The sequence below is a fragment of the Diplotaxodon limnothrissa genome, linkage group LG1 (assembly GCF_057381915.1).
Source record: "Diplotaxodon limnothrissa isolate DT_005_m linkage group LG1, D_limnothrissa_male_GT1.1, whole genome shotgun sequence".
In the NCBI taxonomy this organism is placed as follows: Eukaryota; Metazoa; Chordata; class Actinopteri; order Cichliformes; family Cichlidae; genus Diplotaxodon; species Diplotaxodon limnothrissa.
The window spans coordinates 6559009-6584824 of record NC_140596.1 but is presented as its reverse complement, the minus strand read 5'-3'; the positions used below and the strand labels follow the sequence as shown (position 1 = coordinate 6584824).

At 39.5% G+C, this 25816-nt stretch overlaps 1 protein-coding gene across 2 annotated transcripts in view; it reads right to left on the bottom strand.

Annotated features, from left to right (window-relative positions):
• Positions 1-13847, bottom strand: part of cep89 (centrosomal protein 89) — a 55737-nt gene extending 41890 nt beyond the window's left edge. The window contains exons 1-14 of one of the 2 annotated variants that reach the window (XM_085351792.1): positions 13806-13847; positions 13205-13311; positions 12522-12668; positions 12128-12320; positions 9690-9753; positions 8546-8641; positions 7531-7779; positions 6834-6976; positions 4951-5001; positions 4351-4434; positions 3583-3686; positions 2676-2791; positions 1439-1619; positions 774-941 (exon numbers count right to left, since the gene is read on the bottom strand). In XM_085351792.1, coding sequence (XP_085207918.1) covers positions 774-941; positions 1439-1619; positions 2676-2791; positions 3583-3686; positions 4351-4434; positions 4951-5001; positions 6834-6976; positions 7531-7779; positions 8546-8641; positions 9690-9753; positions 12128-12320; positions 12522-12668; positions 13205-13311; positions 13806-13847 — 1745 coding nt within the window. Of the gene's footprint in view, positions 1-773; positions 942-1438; positions 1620-2675; positions 2792-3582; positions 3687-4350; positions 4435-4950; positions 5002-6833; positions 6977-7530; positions 7780-8539; positions 8642-9689; positions 9754-12127; positions 12321-12521; positions 12669-13204; positions 13312-13805 lie in introns of both variants that reach the window. The other variant, XM_085351800.1, reaches the window with a different exon arrangement.
• Positions 13848-25816: the final 11969 nt, after the last annotated feature.

Genomic DNA, 25816 nt, shown 5'->3' with positions numbered 1-25816 from the left:
TCTACTGGGAAACGAAGGCTCCAGACCAGAACATATTTAAGTACAGCTGCAATCCCTTGCAATCCCTACAGTTAATTAATTATAATTATACTAGGTGTCAAAACATTAGACAAACAGGACAAAAGAATGAATCACCAGCTACAATGTTGGACAGAAATCTAGAAAAGAAAAAAATAAATTAATAATAATTAAATTAATAAAGTGATTATATGAAAATAGAAAGTTCTCCTGTCTCCCATCAGACGAGCTTGTTGGCACTGATCCTCACATAGGATATGAACCACATTTTCCCACATGAAAGTCATGTGCATAACACTTACTAAGTGGACTTCTTCCATATTACTTTATATAGGTTGGATTTTTTTATTTAAAAAAACCTTAACACAGAGCTCAGTGGATGTGCAGGAGTCTAGCACATTATCAGACTGCTTCAATTTCAAGTTATCATGAGTGTTTGTTTTTTTAAAAGCAAGCTGTCCCAATTATAAACAATAAATAGTTTACACTGATTTTACTCTTGTTAAACATCCATGTACCAGTTTTTATGGCAGTTTGTTTCTCAACATATCCAGATGCTGCATATTCTTTGCACAAAAGTATTTTAATATATTGAAAATGGAATTGGTTCCACATGCTGTTATAGTAATCATAACATTCTTTTGTTTTAATGGCTCAAGCAATGCTGAAAACCTTCCAAGAACTGTGTCTCACTGCTGTATACCAGGTTTCATGTATGTGATAACAGCAAACAAAGAACACTAAATATTTACTACCTGTTGGATTGCCTGGAGAGCTCCAGCTCAGCCTCCATTGCCCTTGTTTTTGCAGTTAGCTGGGCTTTGTCCAGAGCTAGAATCCTGTTCTCCTCCTGGAGGTTAGATACTCTCAGAAGCAGTTTGTCAATTTCACCCTTACTTCTGCTCTCATGCTGCTCCAGTTGTCTGAGAGTGAAGAGAAGAGTTCATAGAATTATGTCACAGCACGTGTCACAATCTGCAATTAAAACTCCAAAATATAGCCTACTGATATTTGTTTTAAATGTAATAGTCCTGTTATTTCATGCTTATGCAATTTATTTTTGATTCATTTGTGTAAACATGAGTTGTATTTTAAATCCCAGGGGCTATGACAATACCTGACCACGTACATTTATTCATTAAATCCCATTTGACTTTTCTGTTGCACTTAAAACTGCAGTGCTTCAGGTGCTACTCTTGTTGTAGTTCTTGTTTTGTCTACTTATCTGTGCTACAAATCAACTGAAATAATAATAAACAAAGCTTTCTCAACACCCTTACCCAACATAGAGCAAGAATGGTCAATGCTTGTGAAGATAAATTGTTCAGTCTACAGTTTCTTGTTTTCTCTTTGAAATAACAGAGCAGCTTTAATACTTAAGTATTCAGTTTTGTTTAATAACGTGAGATTAGAAGGGTACCTTCTCAGTTTTCCAGCAATGCTGCAGTGTTCGTCCCAGGTGACTGCATCCTTTAGGCGGGCCTGCAGAACTTGAAGCTCCTTCTTATTTTTCTGCACCTCCCTCCTGCTTTCTTCCAGGTCCCCTTCCAAACGCTGGTTTTCCACTTCTAATAACATCAGTTTCTTAGACACTTTTGCCACTAAAGAAACAAGAAAGAGATAAGAAAAAAAGAGAGTATTAAACAGAAGAAAATGAATAAAAAGGAAAATAAAAAAACGAAATAGGGAAGCGAGCCCAGTAAATGTACATTAGGCTAAATGCCTTTAGTGCTCAAAATGTATTTTCATGTTTTCTTGTATGTATTCTCCTTGTATGTCACTTGAGTCTTTTTGAGTAATCTTTTCTGAATTTAACATGTTTACAAAAAAGGCCGTGAAATTGCGAGTGTGTACGTTTTTAAGTTGCATATTCTTGAGGTGGGGCTCACCCGAAATGGAAAATGAAGATCTGTTAACGTTGTGAAAGACTTTTAAAAAGTGATCTTTCCCTATGTTTAACAATGGGTCTTTGTGTTTCTTTGTTGGCTAGATCACGGGGCCAACAGAAAGGAAAGTATGTATTATGAAACCAAAAATAATATGGAAAAAACCTTAGGTATCACCCAGTAGGTGAAAACAACTCAAAATGAAGTTTAATGGTATCCTATTTATAAAAATGCGTTGAGCATCAACACGTATGACTACTACTCAATAAATCACATCCATATTAGACTGAGACACATGACGAGATGTATATTCTTAGGGCGGGGCTCATTCTGGCAACGATTTGTTACATTGTTAATGTTGTGAAAGGCTCTTTTAAACAAGCTGTTGCTTTTTTTAAGCTTTTCCTATGTCTAACAATGCATCTTTGTGTTAGCTAGGTCAAAGAGCCAACAAAAATGAAAGTTTGCATTATATACCTGAATCCAAAAAGAAACATCTACTGCGTTAACGTTCGAATCTACGACCTTCAAAGGGACACGGCCAACACCAAAAGTAGACATTTAGACTTTTTCTGCGTATTCTGTGTTATATTCTGTATTTCCTCATTTATCCCTATCAAAAAAGACCTAAAAACATTTTTTTAAACAAAAAAAACAGACGTAATTCTGAAATGCATGCATCATTTTAAAGATTTTAGTGTAAATGCTTGTGGAAGAATTTATTTCATCTTTTTAATTTTTTTTTTGGTCTTTCAGTGTTTCAGAAAATACCTTCAGTGTTATGTCTGCTGTGAGTGGCCTTGGCCTCAGCATGCTGCTCCTCGAGTTGATTGATGAGATCCTGGTTCTCCTGCAAAACCAGAACGGCCTGTTGTTGAATTTGATAACTGCAGAAAGAAAGAAAGCAGGAGAGTGAGATATTATCAATGCTAAATCAGCACATCACAAAACTTGCTAATTTAACAAACAGACACAAAAATACTATAAATAGCTTTGCTACATGCTACATTAGCCTTTACAGAGATTAAGCTATCTTTCCAAGAAACAAATCTTACATAAATTCTGTAATCCTTGTAAGATAACATATACTTTTCTACTCCTGCAAGTTAGTCTTTCTAAGAAGAAACATATTAACAACTTGATGAGTCTACTGAATACAAATAAATGAGTTAATATGATTGCCTACAAGTGTTGGCCTTTGAATGAATTGGACATCTAGTATCATGAAGTATTTATACTTTTCACAAGAGCACTTGAAATAAAGACTAAGTCTATACGTATACAAATGTACTGAGCATCAACATGTATTCCTAGTACTTAAGTAATCCCTTATATATTAGATTGAGATACATGAAGAGGTTAACAACTCTAAAATCCCTGATAGTTTACATAAAGGCAGTGCAATTATCTAACTTCTCAGAGTTAGTTTCAGTCAGTGTCAGCAGCATTCTATGCTAGAATGATTATGAAAGACAGAATACCAGCAGCAGGGGTGTACCAAAGGAAACAAAGGTTTAGCTTCTTTCATTTTCTTAATTGCATCTATCATCTAGCAATGGATAAAGAAAAAAGACATTTAATTTTCATTACAAGATCAGATGAATGAATGATGACGGCAAATCAAGTTCATACAGTGTTGAAATAACCCACATACACAAAGCCGTGCATTTTTTCTTACCAGTCTTTCTGATTGACCGCTCCGGTCTTGGTAATTTCATCATGGAGTTTCTCATTTTCTTTAATGACTTCCTCTAATTGAAAATGCAACTTTTTCATGTTTTCCTGTAGCAGACAAATACACAAAAACTAATGATTTCAAGGCCATAAAGAAAAACACAAAATAAATGCATCTTCTGCTCTACTACCACCTCTAAGCCAAGGCTTAAAGGTCCCCCTGGGGAGATACCATCCTTCACTGAGACTGCCTGAGCACACCAGCTGTCCTGTTAGTGTTATACCCACTAAGTCTGGTCTCACCTCCCCCTGTGAAACTGTTCCAAGTCCTTTTATGCTGGAACTGGATCGCCTCAGGACACAGAAACCTGCTCAATCGCAACCTTTTGCAGCATATTAAACAGAATGTTTTTACTTTTTACTTGTTTATTAATTCCAAAGGAAGGATGTATTATATAGCTACCTTTAAAAGACCCAAATATTTATTAAAAAGACAATAATTACCACTAGAACAAAATATGATTTTATTTTGACTTCTGTTGTTTGCATGACTAAATGTTTACCTCATCTAATAAGATCCTGGGAGCACCTTGACTAATGCATTCTATCTACTGAGTGTACTGCAGGTTTTCAACCCATGAACCACATAAATACAAGTTGGCACATCAAATAGTACTTAACAACCCCCACCTCTGAAATAACCTCACAAATTCTCCAAAAAGAAAATATGAAAGATGATTCATTAAAACTCACACAAATTTCACCACTTTACCTCAGTGGTTTGCAGAATGGCATCTTTCTCATTCATTCTGTCTTCATAAGCCAGCAGTAGAGGAGATAAATACTTCATGTCGACCTACATAAAAGGGACAAAGAGAAATAGTTTAAACTAGACATAACATGAGTGCCATGAATCTTTTGCCTTGCTAGAGATTACGCCACACAGGAAAAGTTTGTTTTCAATCAGACAGTGACAGTAATAATACCTGGTGCAAATGGGCTTTATGATCTTGTTAGGGTGGACAGATACTGGACAATGTGGCATTCAGATATACTCATTTAAAAGAAAATGCCCAGTCTCTTACCTGTGCAAATTTTAGTGAGCTTTGGTTGTGATTAACCGTGCTACCAGACCAACTGTCAGCAGACTGAAAATCTGCAATTTCACATTTTTCTTCAATTTCATGGGATACTGAAAAAATCAACCATAGTAATCGATTGACCAGTCAATTTATTTTACGAAATGACTTGCCTATTAGATTAGCCAGCGACACTATATGTATTGATTAGTGAAATCAGATTATTAACTTGCTAAAAGGTCAGCCTACAGTCAAGCCAGAAATGTACTGTAGTGTTATATATTTATACTTACCAGCCATGGAGGAGGAGACCCCGTGTTTGGTAAGCCACTGACTTTGGAGTGCTAGATGAGTAAGGAGTGACATAGAAAGAAAGAAAATGAAGTTGGGCTTTTATCCCATCACTACAGTTTAGTCCTTTACATGGATAAGTTGAATATATCAAAATGGGCCAATAGAGTGTTGGAATCTAGTGTAGCATCAATAACTACACAAGAGTAGTTACTCTGACTAAGAGCTAAGCTGCTCCAATAGAGGAATGGAACACCATTCTTCCAAAGATGTCCCTTTATTTGGTGTTTTAAAGATGGACCTGTTTCCATGACACTCTAAAATTTAATTTAGGTGTTCATTTGGCTCATACACATCAAATCATTGAGTGTTACCTCATGCCCTTTGAATGGTGGCAATGTCTTGCTGGAAGAACACTCATCAGTTAGGACATGTTATAGGATAAAGATAATCAATCAGAGCAACTTTGTATTGATCTGTACTGATCCTATGAACTTCTAACTTACCAGCAAAATGCCTCCTACAGCAAAAAAGAGGAGACCCACTCAAGGTTTGCTATAGATTATTTAATATGGAAGCAGATCCTTTTAACTGAACCAATTAAACTGATTATGACTCATCCAATCTCTTATAACTGTGTTACTTCACTGTAAAATGCATTTTCCTTTATCTCTTTCTTTCCAGCCACACTTCACTTGTTAGTAATGAGCCTTTGCAGAGACATGCAGCCACAGAGGCAGTGATGAGAGCAGGAGATCCCCTGGTGTGAAAACACAGCATGAGGTAGTCATGATTAAAACCAAAGGCTGGCTTTCTCCTGCAGCGCTAAACCTACAATAATCTGGACAGACTGTACCAGAGAGACCGCCACAGACAGTAACAAAAAACTCTTTTGGTTCAACAAATCAGAGGGAAGGACTGACAAAAATAAAACCTTACTTCACTCAGCAGGGTTTTGGATCAAAGGTGGATGTGTATCTTAAAAGCTCAGTTATGAAGCTTTGAAAATAAGGAGATGTACTGCCATTAGATTTTCTACAGAATCTAAGAAAATAAGTCTAAGAGTAAATGAAGATAATACAGGAGAACACTGTTAGAGTGAATTGTTAAATGTTGTCATTTTTATGCTTACCATCTCTACATTGTTTTAACTCTGTTAAGAAAGGAATTCTTTTATCCCCCTCCCCAACCTCTCGAGGTTCTGGGGGGGATGTAGTGTTTTTTTGCAGATACATCCTATCTGGAAGATCTGTTTCTTGTGATGTTGCTTCCTGCTTTTATGACCCTTTTGGTCAGCAGGAGGCCACACACACACACATTCTCACATGCATACAGATGTTTACACATACACACGCATAGTGCCTTGTCGTTGTAACCATTTGGGGGTTTTACGTGGGTGGTGCTTTTGCTGTGATGTGTATTATATGAACTGTTTTCCCAATAAAAGGGGTCATTTTGTGGCAGATAACAATGAGGCCTCCCTTGAAAGTAAATCGATCGATCGCTGACTGTCTTGTTTTCTTCATGATGAATAAGTCTCTAAACCAGCGGGGCTTGTGGAAACACAGACCCAACAAACACATATACCTGATTTAAGTTAAATTTGGTAAGGTAGGAGTGAGACAGACTGAATTTTTTTCTCTGTACAACTCCCTAATAGGAACAGCTGTTCGTAACTGAGCTGATTGGTAATATTCACAATACAATTTCTCAAATTTCTTTCAAGCAAACCCTGAGGTTGCATTGCATCTTATTCATGAAAAGTTTAAACTGACCCATATATATATATTTTTTAGAAATACCTATAGTTCATTAATTCTCAATTAGCCCCTTATCCTTCACTGAAGTAGTCTCTTGTCATATTCATGTCTTGAGCTTGTTATACCTCTTCTTTGGACAGTGGTCTGAACCGCGCCTGGTAGTGGCTCAGCTCCACATTCAGACGGTGAACTGTCAGTTTGAGGGCATCGTTTTCATCAACCAGCTCCTGAGCATGTTGCCTCAAATTCTGCAGCTCTGCTTGGCTGCCTGCAAACAAAGCATATCAGGTTACAAATAATTTTCCAGATTAATAAGTAGTTTTAAGCCAGTTTCCACATGCCAAAGCATTGAATTAAAGCAAAAAATGTGAAATGTGAGGGCTTGTGATTTTTACAAAATCAGGACAATAATTTATATCTTTCAGGAGTGTGCAACTATGCAACACTACAATGCAACACAGCCCATTCAGGTCATTCCTCAACATGGGTTTTGACTCTACAGTACATGTGGTCTGCCTAAAGATCAGCAAAGTGCTTTCATGTTTCTTTTCATTACTCCCTCTTCTTCTCTTCATGCTGAGGACATGCTGTGGAGTCCAACGATCAGTGCCATTTCTACCCTTAGCACTATCTCCAGCTCCCTCTTTTGACACTTGTAAATTCCTCCATCCGCTGTAACTCTCTGCTTACTTTTCCTTTCTGCCTCATTTGCATCTGTTTTACTTCCACTGTTACTTCTATATACTTTCCCTACTTCCCTTCATTCAATTTCTCCACATTGTTCCTCTGTACAGTATCTCTCCAGCGGTTCCTCTACTCTACCTGCAGAGGACCTCTGGTTTGAGAAGGCTTTGCTGTCACTAATCTCCCGTTCCAGGCGCTGCAGTCTCTCCTCTAGTAGCTTTTCTTTGTCTACCATCCTTGTGTTCTTTTCCCGACGGTCCCTCACTACCTTCTTCCGCAGTTCACTGTATGTATTGCTGGGTTCTGGAGGAAGCTCACGGAGGTCTTTGGGGCTTTTGGCTTGGCTTGCTTGCATGGGGTGACCAGCAGTGAAAATGGTCGGTGTTGCTGAAACAGGCAACAAAAATACTTTTCAAAAATAGAATAAAATGTATAAATGAACAGAAAGTATGTACTGTATTGAAAATACAAATTTAGTGCTGCTTTTTGTTACAGCAGAGATAGAAAACATGGACACAAACAGAAAAAAAATCCTAAAACTGTAACATAACTATATGAGTTATGTTACTATCATTTATCTAGTAACATATCTAGGCAGCAGGCAGCCTGCTATAACCATTTCAAAATACATTTCTCATTTGAGGTGGGAACTCTTGTTACATGAATAAAAAAAACAACAAAACAGCAATGTCATGGAGAGAATGATGTAGAGAAGAAATAGTACTTTTACATGGCATGTTGCATTTCACATCGAGTTCTGCTAAAGCCATTTATCAGAACACAATGTGCACTGATGACCACAAATATCATTATAGAACATTATCTACAATACTATGTTAAATATACATACATAAAATGCATGCAACTTAAAATATTTCATTGTTAACATGTTTATTTCACCTGACCAATTGAATGGTTTGTTTTTACTCTGATATTTTTTTTTACAGTTAATATTAACATTAACATGTTAACTTACAGATATTGGAATGCCTTCACCCTTTATTGGGTAGATTACAGGACATGAAGAGAAAGGCAAACAGTGGGGTGACCCTTTAATGCTTAATATACATACATTTATGAATTTTTAAATTAAAAATCTATATGTAAAAATGCCAAGCAGACACACACAGGCTACTTTAGTATTTACACCTACTTGGAACATCATCTTTCCAATTTTCAAGAGTCTTCCTCACAGACATTTTCTTCTCTTTGGGTTCTGGGGATTGGCCACTGGTCTCCTCAGTGAAATCTGTGTGATGTGAACAAATTCATTGAATGAATTCAAAACCGAGAGGAGCGCTGATTTCTAAGGGTTTTATTATAGTAAAATCCCTTTTTACCACAATCAGCTAATGGTTATGTAAAAATGTAATTTCTGCAAAGCCTGAAAGTGTTACCTTGCGAATCAGACAGATATTATGTCTGCACTTTAGTTATTAAGGTAGGAGCATTTTAGGAACAGACAGAACATTTTAATTTACCACCACCAAAAGCCTGAGGGTAGCACTGCTAATAACAATTCTAACGAGGCTTTCCATTTAGCTCTAATGATATGAGGTTACCTTATGGCTGTTATGAAACTAAATGTCAGTTGAATAAGAGCTGTACTTTTCTAACATAGAGTCAAGAGTGTGGTGTACCGGTAATTTGGCTATGTGATGGAGAAGATTTTAATATCAGGTTGCATGGCTTTAATTGTTTTACTAGTGCTTTTCATAGAAAAGACTCCAAAAGCCAATAGTCTTGAATTTCTATTACACGTTGTTTTGGAAGAGCACCAACAATACACAAAAGCAATAACAGAACTTTATGTTTAGTTACATGTTGTTGGAGAGATTTTCAGATTTGCTGTTCATAATTAGAGTCATTCCAATTACTCGATAGACCTATTACTGTCAATGTTACCACCTGTCTTTCACATCAGTGATCACAACCAGCTGTTTTATATCAGCTAAAATGTTTGAAATTTGTGGGCATGTGCGTTTGCTATTTGCTACCTATATACAAAAATCTGTTTATAAAAATACACACAGTTTTATTTTCAAGCATTTATGTGTTGGATGTGTGAAAATGTACTAGAAGAAAGCTAACTGGAAATCAGTGCTGATTTCTGATCTTTTTCAGTGGGCTCTACAATATACAGGCCATATTTTAAATACATAGGTCAATTTTTACCACAGATCAATTCTTTCATGAGCATTGTCCTTCGTATTATCATTATCATTATTACTACTACTACGATGTTCTTCTCCTTATGAAATATGTTAACCCATCTGTCATTATTGTAAAATCAGTACCTGGTGAAGACTCTCTTCTGCCAGAAGTCTGAGTTGGCAGGGGTGTAGAGGACTTGAAGACAGACTGTCAAAATAAATAAAGAGGGAGTCAGTATAGTAAGTCTTTTCAAACAAATATATAAATCCCTGCAGCCTGGAGGAGTTTATTTATGGTCTTTGCCAAAACGTATCCGATAATATCTTATCAGTGTATTTATTAAATTGTACAGTTTGAAAGAGCCTACAAAACAACATGAATGAATTACATTTGTCAGTTCAGTGTAGAGAAGACATATAGCTGAAACAGAATTATGAGGAAAAATTGGAAGACAATTTATTTTTAACACCTCAACCATGATAAAAATTCAATAAATTCCACAATTGTTGATGGAAAAAAATATACTGCATTTCTATATTTAGAAACAAGCACAATGTCCTCACAGTGACCTTTACTCTCACCCTGAGTCATAAAAAAAGCAGAAAGTGAAGACCATCCTGTAGATTTATGTGGGTTCGGGCTGATGTTTTTTTGGACCTAGAGGTGGTACACCATTGTGTAAAACTACTATATCATATGAGTCACCATACTAGGTCTGTTGGCCTTAGATTATGACACAATAGATCCATGATGTCCTATATCACTTTGACTTGTGGCTGTCATAACTGAGAGATTCAGACACTGCCATAGCCTGGAAAGATAGTTGACAGGGAGAGACCATTGGGACCTTTACAGGTTAGCTATCCAAGTAGAAGAACAACAACATAATATAACATTTTCTCAGGGATCTATAAAAGGAGACATTTGGCATAGTGCCACAGACCGAATTAAGAAGAGAACTCACAAGGCAATTTTACAGATAAACTGTACACCACAGAATAGAATTAACTGTGTGCAGATAAAGCAAGACTGTGAAAAACTTCCCATTACTAATGTACTGTGATCAGTGACTACCATAAATCACAATAACAGCTTTTTAAGGCAATTTTCAGGCAATTTGCAGAAGTGCAAGAACTCACCACCTGGATTGTAAGAGCACCACAGACAAACACGGTAACATTTTGTAGTGGAGAAAAAAGGGGGGATTCAGGATTTAACCATGTAGATACATAAATTAAATGCCAAATGTACAACAGAGAAAACTGTTTGATAGAAGGAAACAAAAACAAAAAAACCACCAACATTTACTAAGAAAAACTGAAAGGATATCTGCAGATGCTATAAGCCAAGTCCGTATATATGGCTACTGAGCTGAATCACAGCTGATAGTTTTAGTGACAACCATAGCACAGCATTAAAAAGAAACAAAGTATCGATTCTGAGTACAACTGTGCCTCCTACTGGATCAGACTGGGATTACAATACCAAAATACCACAGACTCAAGGAAAACCTATTTAGGAGTAGTAACACTCATTAAATACATGCCAACACTCCAACCTCCCATTAAATAAACCTCATGGGCTGACCCTTTAGATGCACAAAATAATAAGTAATTACCAGTCAACTGTTACATGGTGACCAGCCAAGACTGAAAATTGCTGTCATAATTGGCATCATGTTGGAGATTTATAAATGTCTCAGTGAGAATGACTGTAGTGATCCTGAAGGTGAACTAAATGGAGTTTAAAGTGAGGTTTTGGATACATTTTGAAGATTGTTTAAATGTGTTTTGACAACACTTAATGTTGAAATATTTAAACATTTCCAAATTACAGAGCTGGGAAAATTGGGCAAAATTTGCATGTAAAAAATAAATAAATAAATAAATAAATCCAATCTAAGAACTCTTATTCAGCTGTTACAGATTAAGACAGACGTCAGATAACTGATGAATAAATATATCGAAATAATTATTGTAATATATGTAGAGATATCGGCTGGATTTTAGTTTGATCATCTTTAGAAAAATATGAATGAGTAATCAACAAAATAACCAAAATAATAAATAAAAATAAAGCTTACTTATTTCTTTCATCACTCACCATTTAAAGATAAATGTCATATTTTGCATTGGCACACATATTCATAACTACTCTGCGTTAAAATGGAGGCTCTGCTCTATTTAACCTGTTGCCATAGTGAATCATGACATCTGATGATGGCTTTTTTTTTTATTACACAGACATATTTAGCTCTGCAAATATTCTCAGCGGTGGCTGAACTTATTCTGATTAGATGCTCTGGAACCGAGAAGTTTCCCATTTTAGGATGAATCAAGATTAAAGTTATTCTGAGAGTTCTTGTCTTCTGGAAGAGACACCTGGAACTGCCTCACCTAAATGTAACACATGCCACTATTAGGGTTACACCTAATAAATACACAGCCACCCATTTAGCCTCTAGTCTTATAACCACTAATCACCTCTTACAGGTATTTTATGCGATCTGTATTAGAAGCATGGAACAATCTACTGAGAAACCTTCATGCACATAATACAAGCTCTTTCTGCAGCTCCTCACCTTAGTTTTTAGTGGCAGAGCATAGACAGATTCGGTGAGTGAAGAATTCTGCCTTCGGTCCAGAGTGTGGTAGACATGTTCCTCCCCATCCTCTTCATCCACCACTTCCTGTTCCTTGTCTTCCAACTCCCCCTCTGACTGGTCAGGAGAGGACAGACGTGGCCGGCTAACCAAATCTTCTGACCATCTGTCTCTGAGGAAGTTAAGCATGTAAGATAACAGCAGAAGACAGTTAGATGTATCTTAGTAGAGGCACAAACTAATACAGCCACTTTTATGAACAGTTTTTTTCTCTTAAAACTCCTGCCAGAGAAAATGAATTTTATTTTTCTGACACACTGGTGATGACACAAATCTTGACATAATACTGTTGCCTTTCCCATATGATGGCTACCTTGTGTAAAGTGCTGTGCTGATGTTTGGCTCAGATGTGAAGGATTCTGATTGACCACTCTCGGATAAAGACATCAGCCGGGCAGGAGGTATGGCCCATGTCTGTCCAGTGAGTGAGGATGATAAAATGGCTGCTGCTAAAGCTGACCTGTAGATAGAAACACATACTTTATGAGACACTATGTGTAACAGAAAAGTAAATGAAATGCATGGAAAGCATCGCATGCAAATTTGAAGTCACTCTACAATTTTTGACTTTATTTATAGAGTTTGGATGATGACAATTATCAATAAATGCATCATTTATGACAACAACAACGGCACAAGCAGAGCAGATCATTAACCAAAGCCAGTGCTCTAGTTTTCAATTTAATTAAAATGACTTGGACCTGCACTAAAATTTAATGTTTTTTTCTTTACACATGATCTATTGCTACACAAAGTCTCATGATATTTTGCTTGTTAACGTTCTTTGTAATAACAGATAGAAAAACAAATAAAGCCCAGCTTGCGGAAGGACAGAACATAACCTCAAATACGGTGGAAATAATCAACATTTCGATAAATAGCCTCTAACAAGCTCATAGCAAACATGAAAGTGTGGATTAAATGACAGTTTAGTAGAAACATGAAACATGAAAGGCTGTTGGAGGTTATGGGCGATAAACAGAAAGTGTTAGGTACCTGGGTCTCTCAGGTGAAGGGTTTGGGCTGCGAGGGGGAGGGGTACGAGGTACGGCTGGTTTGGGAGCAATGGAGGCAGCAGGGATCAAACCATGAGCTATATGCTTCTACGCAACACAGAGAGAAGAGTTAGAGGGACATACAGACACAACGCTTCAGGAGGGTTTATATAAAATGACACCAAATTGAGGGGGGGGGGGGGGACAAACAAAAACAAAACAACACAGATGTTGTGCAGGGTGAACAGCAGGGGAAGGGTAAAGGGATTTATTACAGAATCACAGTATGACCACCTGACGACCAGTGATGAGCGTAATGAAGGCACAACAGCACCAATATTTATCCTCAAATTTTACTAAGTAATGCTAGAGCAATCGCTAGTGCACAAAAAACCCTCAATTCACCATTTATACAAACTCTAGCTTAAAAAATAGGCAATACCACCAATTAAATACTCATTACCAAGAGTTAGCGGAAGTATTTTTGAAAACAAAGAACTCCTACTATTATTAATTAACCATAAGTAAAGCCTTAAAAAACACAAAAATAATAAGACAAACTACAAAAGGTTAATATCTATCATAAAAGAATGGAAACTTACAAACTCCTTGTCTTTCTCCCTCCTAAAGCTAAATCTTAACATACTGGAAATACGTTTTACAGTTGCCGTCTACTATATAGGTTAATGTTATTTAATGCTTTTGCGAAGTATTCTTTCAATAAAACAGTTTTACAATTAAATCAGAAATTATAATTCGCCGAGAAAGGAAAATGCGTAAGCTAACTAAATTCAACAAGGATGGCTGCTTGCAGTTTCCTTGTATCTAGACGCTTCACAACAAGAAGGAACCGTGCTCCAAACGTAACGCTGATTGGCTAAGTTTGAAGGCAAAAGCCAATCAGAGACTGCTTTGATCCACCTAGCAACGACTTGCTTACCAACTCGCAGCCTGGCCAACAGGGGACGATGTTGGCCCATTTAAATAACACCGTTTGTCCCCGAAAAAACTTTTCTTTTTCTTCTTTCACTGCTGGTGACTTTTAATTTGAAGAACAGGGCCCTATTTCAGGAAGCCGGTTTAGAAAACTCAGAGTGAAAAACGATACTCAGGGTTGAGTAACCCCGAACTGTCCAACTCGGAATATTCTGTTTCAGAAAGGCTGATAACAATTAGTTCAGTCAACGCGGAGTTGCTTTAACCCCAAGTTAAACGCGCACACGAGGATACATAAAGCCCTGATTAGTGGAGCACAGATTAAGCGAGTCACCATGGAGACGGAGGGAAAGAAGGCGCGGTCAATGTATTTTACAGCGCTTGAGGCCGAAATTCTGATGGCAGCATATGCCGATAACATGCAAATTCCGCGGAAAAAAGTAACACAGCCACAGCTGCAAAAGAAAGGGAGCATGCATGGCAAAACATAGCCGACAGAGTCAATGCGTGAGTGTTAATTTAAACATTGATCTAGGGATTTCCACCCATTTAACACGTTATTTTATTACATTTTATTTTATTTTTTATTTCATACATTTTATTTTGTGATGTGATGTGAGCGCAGGTGCAACCCAACAGGCCCCAAACGTTCCTGGCAGCAAGTAAAAATGAAATATAAAAATATAGTCCAAACAGGTAAGGTGTAATTGTATTATGAGCCATAGTGCTTGGTCTGTTTGTAAACCAATTGCAGTTAGAGGCTACATTAATTTCCCCTCTGTAAGCACTTATTGAAATTATCTGAGCACATTACAAGTACATATTTGCTTACTCTGTGTGCTCAAATGTGACCCGTTATAGCCAATAGAAAAAAAAGCGGAGGCCCGAAAAACAGGTGGAGGTCGTCCACCACCACCACTCACAGAGGCTGAGCAGTTGGCTTCCACATTTGTGATAATGTTGGCAGCATCACATATGATCTTCACAGTGCAGAGAACACAAATTAGCATCCATTACTATAATGAAATAATTTGTTAGTTTGAAATGCTACAGGGAGCTATGTACCTGCACATTAATGCTGTGGAAAGACTTCCTGTTCACATAGTCTCCTTCATTTACTGAAGGAGCAATGATTGGAATGTGAGTGCCATCTGTACAGCCAATCACGCCTGGGAACCGTGAGAATAAATGTAAAATTTAAGTAGTAGTTCAAGTATCACCACATCATGAATTAAGTTTTGTTCATCCTGATACCTGCAATTTTGTGGCATCCCTCTTTGATAAATCTTGTGGGTCTATGACCGGGGAACACCACAAACGAGTACAGGAGACGTTTCAGTGCAACTGTAACATTCCTGACTGCCCGACAGACGGTAGCCTTGGAAACGTGCTCAGCGTCACCAATATTATACAGAAAGCTCCCGTTTGCAAAAAACCGAAGTGCAATACAAATAATATGTACAGAACTGAGAGAATGTCCGCGATGTGTCACATGAGCAATATTAGGCCTGAGGATGTTATTCAAATAAATTATAGATTGTGCTGAAAAACGGTAACGTTCACACAGGAAATCATCAGGAAATGATAAAATGTCCGAACGCGTTCTAATCACTCTCTCCCGGCGGGGAGCTCTGCGGAGAATTTGGGCTTCAACATCTACTGGCTCTTCAAGGAAGGAGCACGCCATGTCTGACACTTCCTACAGTCAGGTTTCCGACAAAGAGGCGGAGAAAGTCAGGGTTAGTTGAAGTAAACCTGCTAGGGGGCAGGTTAGCTTCACGGAGTGTGTCGTCATAGTAACTCACTCAGGATTAATCTAAACTCGCTTTGTGAAACCGAAAACCCAGAGTTTTCGTTAACTCAGGGTATACTTACTCAAAGTTTGCACTAAACCGGCTTCCTGAAATAGGGCCCAGGGCTTTTTTCAAGTAGGAATAAGTAGATAAAACGTCATTCTCCCACCTGTATTAGCCGCCTATCTGAAGGCCTGCTGTGTTTGTTCTGTCTAAATTCCCAAACTATTTATCTACTATATTATAACAGTGGCTACGTTTATAGGTATCCCAATTGCAATCTTTACAGTTCCTCACCAATAGGAAATACGTCAAACTATAAAATCCACCCAATCAACACAAAACCAAATACAGAAGACAACCATAAAGCCATTAAATAACTGAGACGTTCCTCAATAAAATACAGCTATGTGTGAGTCAGATCTTTAGCCTGTTTTTTGTCATTTGAAGCATAAAGGAACAGCTTTAGAAAAGCATTGTATAAGTATAATTTTAACCTTTTTATTACTTTCCAACATGAAAAACAGAGTTATTGTAATAAATGGGGGAAAAGTGTAATCTTTGTTTTGTTCTGCTTCTTAGTTTAAAAAAAGCAAACAAAACAACTTTGCCTTAGTGTAACCCATGGTTATTTTATTGCCAATTGTATTCTGTTTTTATTCTAATTTGAAGTGTTACTGTTTTGTTAAATGCTGAGTTTTCCCCATGTACCGTGAATGCACCATAGCGCGTGCGTGGTGACTTTCTTTCACTGCATCCGCCTGCACGGAGCTAGATGCGCAAAGCTGTGTGGATATTCAGTCCTGTAACGTGTTGCGCTACGGAATTAATGTTTTCTATGAAGAATATCCTGGCTGGTTTTTTTTATGTAGTAGAAATCTGCTGCAAGGACCGAGCGGTGCCATCTAAGGACTGGATGCCACTGGAGGTGCCTAGAAAGGACGTTCTCAATCTGAAGGCCACCTGTTTCCTTGGAGGGTGGTAGGATACAACGATTTGCAATTTTTTTTGGATTAACGTTTTTTTCTGAGATCTCAGGACACTTTATGTTGTTACTTTTTTCTTTTTTTTGGGTCAGATCTGATTCCACTTAACATCAAAAAAGCAAAACTGTGACTAAAGACAATTAACACTTACTAAGAACACTGAATACTAAGTGCACTGAACTGAAAAGGACAGCCTACCTAATATATTTATGGACACTTTAAGTGATATGTTGTACATTGTTGACATTTACATGTTTGAAATGGTCTAAATGTTTTGTTCATGTCTATGTTTTGGAGCATTTAAATGTTGAATACACTCAAATCACTTTTCTCCCTTTAAGTTGTTGTCAGTGTCTCATTCTGAGTGGAGGGATATTCCTTCTTTAAGTTGAGTTACCACTGCCAGTCTCCTTACGATCCTAACTGAACCCAACAAGAGTAGATTCCCAAATATAGTTTTTTTCCTTGACTTTGTATGACAGATTACTGTGGATTTGACTGATTTTGGACTACTCAGTTAAAAAGGGTGACAACTAGTGGCGAGCCAGCCAGGAGATTGGCATAGTGGTTTTACCTCCAACTCATATGACACACTGAGTGATACTTTTATTTTCGAAAATGGCACTTGACCTTTGTGAACGCTTTAGAGTTGATAGCCAGAAAACCCTGCTTATTACAGGTATTGAAAGACATCGTAGTGAACATGATATAACTAATGTTTTTGAAGTCAATGGTAAGATCTCTAACATTGTCAGGGTCCCTGATGAGCCACATCAGCCCGAAGGCAGAACACTTATAGTGTATGAGTCTGAACAGGCTATCTTAAAGATAGACCCTTCCACCTTAGGGGAAGTTGTCAGCCCTGTAGACCCTACAGTGAAATGGGTTTCCAAAACCATCAGAGATATCACCCAAGAAGAAATGGGCAAGGAAGTGGCCCGTAGATACCTGAAGGAACTTGAGTTTATGGGGGGCAGTGGGAGGGCAGGCTTCCTCAGTATTTTCCAAGGCGAGTTGCAGGCCAGCCCTACCCCCCAGACTGAGACACAGTCACCCGTTGACCATAACGTTAATACGACAGCTGACATCATTCCCAATACTGATTCAAGTGAACCCGTAGAACCCACAAGTGCTTTCAGCCCACATACTGACACTTTTGCTGGTCCAGTACATGTAGACGAGAGCATCTACAACCCTTCGCATATTCAGAAAGTAGTGGTTGAACATGTTATTCGTAATGAGCCAAGTCACGCACCCCTTGCTCATGCTAAGATACGTACCTTCTCAGGCCGACTTCCACGGCCCAACGGTGAAGTCGACTATGAGACATGGCGTACCCAAGTCGATCTTCTACTCAGTGACCCTTTTCTGACTGATGCCCTCAAAGTGAGGAAGATACTTGAGAGCTTACTTAGCCCTGCATCTGAAATTGTAAAGCCTCTGGGGGTCACTGCGACACCAAGCACTTATGTCACTCAGCTTGATTCAGCCTTTGGAGTTGTTGAGGACGGTGAAGAGCTTTACACTGCCTTTCTTGGCTCGAATCAAAACAGCGGAGAAAACCCATCTGCCTTCTTGAACCGTCTTCACAGCCTTCTCACACGAGTCATTTCTAGAGGGGGAGCCCCTCCTACAAATGTAAATGAACTGCTTCTTAAGCAATTCATTAGAGGTTGCTGGGACCAAAGCTTGATAGTAAGTCTCCAGCTTGAAGCAAAAAAGAGCTTTCCACCCTCATTTTCGGAGCTTCTCCTCATGTTAAGGACTGAGGAAGAGCGTCGTTTCGCCAAGTTGGACCGCATGAAGAAACATTTGGGTGCAACAAAAGCTGCTGCACATGCACACTCGGTTTTTAGTATGCCCACCCTTGGCCAAGCGCCACTTGCGACTCCTACTCCAACCGACAGTGAAGCTGTGAAACTCGAACAAAAAGTCAATGAACTCACAAAGCAAGTTGAACAGTTAACTTTAACTCAAAGGCCAAGGAGCACCACCCCAAGTACTGAACCTCTTGTAAGCACTAAATCCAAATCTGTGAACCCAAAACCAAATGAAACTGCCAAGCTTGAAAGTCAAATAGCCGAGTTGACCAAACAAGTCCAAATGCTTGTCCAAAGCCAAAGACATTCAACCAAACCTGAGAAATATGAGCCCAAAAATTCTCTAGCTGTCAACACCAGAAACTCACAGACATTTGCTAAAGTTCCTGGCACACCTAGGGCATGGTTTTGCTTTAAGTGTGGGGTAGACAATCATATTGCAGTAAGCTGCACAAATGACGCTAATCCTACACTTGTCCGAGAAAAGCATGCAGAGTTGAGAAAGAAACAGGCTGATTTTGCTGCACGACAGGCCACAGCCCCGTTTGCTTTAAACTAGTGGCAGCTCCTGTCGTGGGACACCCAGGAGCTGAAACCCTTGATTTCCCCAGTCCCGAGACATTAGCTTGTGGTCCTGAAGTGCAAATCACAGAACCCATTCATCCCATAGGCAGCCTAGATCCTAACTTCCTCTTCCCTCAAGGCCTCATAGGCCCACGCTGTGCAGCCTCAGTACTTGTTGACGGGGTACCCTGTGAATCCATAATGGACTCAGGCTCACAGGTTACGACCATTTCTGAGTCTTTTCACAAGATGCACCTTTCCCACCTTCCCATCCAGCCAATACATGCTCTTCTTGAAATTGAAGGAGCAGGAGGGCAAAACGTGCCATACTTGGGATATGTTCAGACTTGCATTACATTTCCCGAAAATATTGCAGGCAAAGAGCAACAATTAGCTGTTTTGGCCCTTGTTGTTCCTGAGTGTCACTTTAACAGTAGAATTCCGCTGTTGATAGGGACAAATGTGCTTTTACGGGTTTATGGACAGTTAGTACATCAAGATGGTCCCAAGTTCATTCGTAAGCTACACTCTAAGCAGTTTGCAACGATCCTTCAACATGTTGCCCAAGTACAAAGAAATGATACTCATTCCTGCCCTGTCATGTTGCATAGCAAAGGGGCAGTGACAATCCCTGCAAGACACAAACAATGCCTAATGGGAAATGTGAGGTTAAGAAAGAACAACCAGAACACAAGTTTTGTCCTTGAGCCGCATGAGCAATACAAGTTACCAGGTGGATTGCTTCTTGAATCGGCTTTAGTAGACATTCCTTTTAATTCCAGCAGTAAAGTGCCTGTCATTGTACACAATGTTAGTGAACATGCTGTTACGTTGCAGTCAAATAGCATTGTCGCTCAAGCTTGTGCAGCTCAACACGTTTCCCCACTAGCATCGAGTCAAACTCTGAATCCTCCAAGTCAAAATGAACCAGACAGTGACAACCTCACATTCAACCTTGATGATTCTCCCATCCCAGAGCAATGGAAAGAGCGAATTCTGGGAAAACTGAGATCCATCCCTGAAGTTTTTGCTCTCGATGACATGTCCCATGGCCACACCACAGCTGTGAAGCACCAAATCAAATTGAACAATGAAACGCCTTTCAAAGAGCGGCCAAGGCCCATACACCCAAGTGACAGAGAAGCTGTCAAACAACATCTAAGAGAATTACTGGATGCGGGCATCATTCGAGAGTCACAAAGTCCTTTCGCCTCACCAATTGTATTGGTAAGGAAAAAGAATGGCTCGATAAGGCTATGCATAGATTACCGTAGACTAAATCTAAGAACTATTCGAGATGCATATGCCCTGCCAAATATTGAGGAGACATTCACAGCTCTGAGTGGAGCTAAATGGTTTTCGGTCATGGACCTTAAGTCCGGTTACTATCAGGTGGAGGTAGCCGAGGAGGACAAGCCTAAGACAGCTTTTGTGTGTCCTCTTGGCTTCTATGAATTTAATAGGATGCCACAGGGTGTTACAAATGCCCCAAGCACCTTCCAACGCCTGATGGAGAAGTGTGTGGGTGATCTCCACCTCACCGAAGTGCTTGTCTTTTTAGACGACCTGATTGTGTTCTCAGACACATTGGAAGAGCACGAATCCAGGCTAATGAAAGTTCTTAGTCGCTTGAGAGACTACGGTCTTAAATTATCCCCAGAAAATGCCACTTCTTCAAAACATCTGTGAAGTATTTAGGGCATGTTGTGGATGCTCACGGAGTCCACACCGATCCTGAAAAGATCTCTGCTCTGAAATGTTGGCCGCGCCCATCCAATTTCAAAGAGCTTAAATGTTTTTTAGGCTTCGCTGGATACTATAGACGTTTCGTTGAAGGGTACTCCAAGATAGCCAAACCGTTGAATCGTCTCACTGCCGGCTACCGGCCACCGAAGAAGAGAGGCAAGATTTACAAGAGAGAACCACCCAGACTTTCTTACAGTCCCACTCAGCCTCTCGGGGAACAATGGACTCATGAGTGTGAAACCTCCTTCCGAACAATAATCGAAAAGCTGACTTCTGCACCAATTCTTGCTTTTGCCAACCCTCAACTCCCCTATGTATTGCACACGGATGCTTGTCGGGATGGGTTGGGAGCTGCGCTCTATCAGGAGCAAGAGGGGAGGCTGAGAGCAGTTGCTTACGCTAGCAGGGGGCTTTCTAAGAGTGAACAGAACTATCCCACACACAAACTTGAATTCTTAGCCCTCAAGTGGGCTGTGTGTGAAAAGTTCAATGACTACCTTTACGGTTCTAGCTTCACAGTCCTGACCGACAATAACCCGCTAACTTATGTTTTGACAACTGCAAAATTAGATGCGGCAGGACACAGGTGGCTGGCTGCCTTGTCTACTTACAATTTCAATATTAAGTACAGGGCAGGTCAAGCAAACAAAGATGCTGATGGGTTGTCACGGCGGCCCCAAGAGCCTCCTCATGAAGATGAGGCATTTGTCAAAGAAAAAGCTCGCATTGATGATATGAAAGAACGTCTCATTAACATGCAAAACAATCTTGACCATGAAACGTTTTCTGCCTTGTGTCAGCGTCACTCAGTGTCATGCCATTCAGAAACCCTCTCAGTTGTCGAGAGTCTTGCTATTGACCCCAGCTCAGTCACTGAGGCTTATGGAGAAGACATCTTACCCTCAATGACAGATGCTGATTGGTGCGCTGCACAAAAGGATGATCCTTCTCTCGCTCGTGTTATAGCCCTGTTGAGAAGAGGCTTGAAACCCAGCCCCAAAGAAGCAAATCTTGAATCGTCAGATGTTAAACTCCTTCTGAAACAATGGAACAAACTCGAGCTCAGTAATGGCGTGCTTTACAGGAAATTCAATGACAGAGATTCCCTTGTGTACCAGTTAGTACTGCCCCAAAAGTACCGCGACAGAGCCCTGAAAGGTGTACATGACGAGGTTGGTCACCTCGGGGTTGAGCGTGCCTTACATCTCGCTCGGGCAAGGTTCTACTGGCCACGAATGGCTCAGTCTATTGAAGAGAAGTGTAAGAAATGCTCACGTTGTCTCATGAGGAAGGCCCTTCCCCAAAAGGCTGCTCTACTACAGAATATCCAGGCAACTTACCCTCTTGAGCTAGTGTGCATTGATTACTTGTGTATTGAGCCCGATAGTCGAGACACCAGAAATGTGTTAGTATTGACGGACCATTTCACAAAATTTGCAGTTGCGGTCCCGACAAAAGATCAAAAGGCTAAGACAATAGCCAGGGCTCTTTGGGATCACCTTATCATCCCCTATGGCATCCCTAGCCGTCTGCTTAGTGACCAAGGCAGAGATTTTGAATCTAAGCTTGTGAAAGAGCTCTGCACATTGATTGGGACAAGCAAAATTCGCACAACGCCCTATCATCCACGAGGAAACCCGGTGGAAAGGTACAATAGGACTCTCTTAGACATGTTAGGCACACTGGAGGACAAAGACAAGTACCATTGGAGAGACTTTGTTAGGCCATTAACACATGCCTACAACTGTACACGAAATGACACAACAGGGTACTGTCCATACGAACTTATGTTCGGCAGACAGCCGAGGTTGCCTATTGATCTTGTCCTTGGTACTCACCCGGACAAAACCAGTCCAAAGTCTTACTCTGACTATGTTAAAGGCCTTCGCCAAAACCTCCAAGAGAGTTACACCCTTGCCAGCGAACATTCACAAAAGATGGGTGAGAAGAATAAAATGAGGTTTGATAAAAAGATCAAAGCTGCAGAACTGTTTCCAGGTGACAGAGTTTTAGTAAGGAACGTGAATGTTAGAGGGAAGCACAAACTTGCTAACCGTTGGGAACAAAATATTCACATTGTTGTCAAACGGGTCAAAGACAGCCCAGTGTATGTTGTCAAACCGGAAAACGGAGACGGCCCCCAGCGTACATTGCACAGGGATTTGCTTCTCCCTTGCGGGTTCTTACCTGTTGAAGATCAGGTTGGATCGGACTCTCAAAATGGGAATCAAAGGAAAATGAGGACCAGGAGTAAACCAAACTGCACAAAAGGCAACGACAAGGATAATGGAGGAGAGTACAGTGATGAGATGAGTGATGAAGAGGAATTATGTTTTGGCACATGGAATCCACAAATCATCACAAAAGGCCCTTACATTCAAACTGAGTCAGCTCATCCTAAAGCCCAACAGCAATTGGACAGTCATCCCCCTGTATCATCCCCTGACACTGCTGTACCGGAAACGTCCTTACCTGATATTGGAAAACCTACCTTGACACAACCTGAAGTCTCTAACACAAGTCATGTGGACTATGTTCCTTCCGATGCGAGGTCTTCAGACCATGTTGTGATTGACATTCCCGAACCCAACTTGACACCTACCATGACTGATGCAGATCTCACTCCACCAGAGCCTGCAGTCATTAATGATGATGCTGTTAGTACTGATGCTGGTGCTACAGAACCAGTGAGGTTGAGGCGCTCTGACAGAGAAAGACGCCCACCTCAGAAATTCACTTATGATGAGTTAGGAGAGCCACTGACCTTGGCTATTAGCTCCTTTTTCCAAACCTTAGGCGTTGCATTCTCCAAAACTGTCATGTCACCTTTACCAGGCCCCAGTTGGTCTATGATGCATGAAGGGACTCATGCCGTTTAGAGGGGGAGAGTGTAACCCATGGTTATTTTATTGCCAATTGTATTCTGTTTTTATTCTAATTTGAAGTGTTACTGTTTTGTTAAATGCTGAGTTTTCCCCATGTACCGTGAATGCACCATAGCGCGTGCGTGGTGACTTTCTTTCACTGCATCCGCCTGCACGGAGCTAGATGCGCAAAGCTGTGTGGATATTCAGTCCTGTAACGTGTTGCGCTACGGAATTAATGTTTTCTATGAAGAATATCCTGGCTGGTTTTTTTTATGTAGTAGAAATCTGCTGCAAGGACCGAGCGGTGCCATCTAAGGACTGGATGCCACTGGAGGTGCCTAGAAAGGACGTTCTCAATCTGAAGGCCACCTGTTTCCTTGGAGGGTGGTAGGATACAACGATTTGCAATTTTTTTTGGATTAACGTTTTTTTCTGAGATCTCAGGACACTTTATGTTGTTACTTTTTTCTTTTTTTTGGGTCAGATCTGATTCCACTTAACATCAAAAAAGCAAAACTGTGACTAAAGACAATTAACACTTACTAAGAACACTGAATACTAAGTGCACTGAACTGAAAAGGACAGCCTACCTAATATATTTATGGACACTTTAAGTGATATGTTGTACATTGTTGACATTTACATGTTTGAAATGGTCTAAATGTTTTGTTCATGTCTATGTTTTGGAGCATTTAAATGTTGAATACACTCAAATCACTTTTCTCCCTTTAAGTTGTTGTCAGTGTCTCATTCTGAGTGGAGGGATATTCCTTCTTTAAGTTGAGTTACCACTGCCAGTCTCCTTACGATCCTAACTGAACCCAACAAGAGTAGATTCCCAAATATAGTTTTTTTCCTTGACTTTGTATGACAGATTACTGTGGATTTGACTGATTTTGGACTACTCAGTTAAAAAGGGTGACATTAGGAAATGTAGACAAATAGTGACTAAAGTCAACACATTGGTTCCTGCAATATCTACTTTTCTGATTAACATAAAGCTGGAGAGAATTTTATCTTTCCAGGGCTATGTTGGAACTAAAATCACAGAGATGAAGAAAATCTGTGAATAAAATTTAACCACATGGTATTTCTTTTCAGTTTCTGTGGATTAGGATGTCATATGATCCTGGGCTAGACGTTCAATAGTTAAAAGCACGAGTCTTGACTTGGCGTGTATGTGGTCAAGACTCATTCCACGCATTCCCGACCTGATTGGTAACTGGAACCACAGACAGAATTAAAGAATTTTATCTTTCCATGTGTTTTATTCCTTTTTATTGTCATTTGAACTCATACAAAGACTTATCAACACAGAGCTATGCAGGACCAAGCACAGAAAGGAACAAAGGCAACCTGAAAGCTTTAGAAAAACCAGGTACCATAAACCTCTGCAGATACACTAAGGCATTTAGAATTATTAGGCACTGTAACATGAACACAAAGATGTAAAAAAGATGATCCTCTGCATCTGTTAGTACACTTAACAAAATATGAAGCATTCACTGCACAGACTTGTTACACACTCGGTGAGGCATTTTCCTTCATGATTTAGCATAAATGGCACTTAAAAGAAAGTAACAGGTAAACAGTAAAGAATGTTACGTCTTCTCAGTGAAACTGCTTAAAAACATTTAGAATTTAAAACATTGAAATGCAGCAATATATAAGTTCGCTAATGGATTAAGCAAGGCTAGTAAAATACATTCATTCAAGAAACAAACCAAGGACTCTCGCGTGCAAAACAACATTCACAACTTGACCATTCACAAAGTAGCTCTACAACCTACAGCTTACAGGTAAATATATATTTGTGTTTTTTATTACATAAATAATTTGATTATCAAATGTGTATAAGAATCTACTTTGTAGATAAAGAGAAAGTCCAACACGGCAAAGTG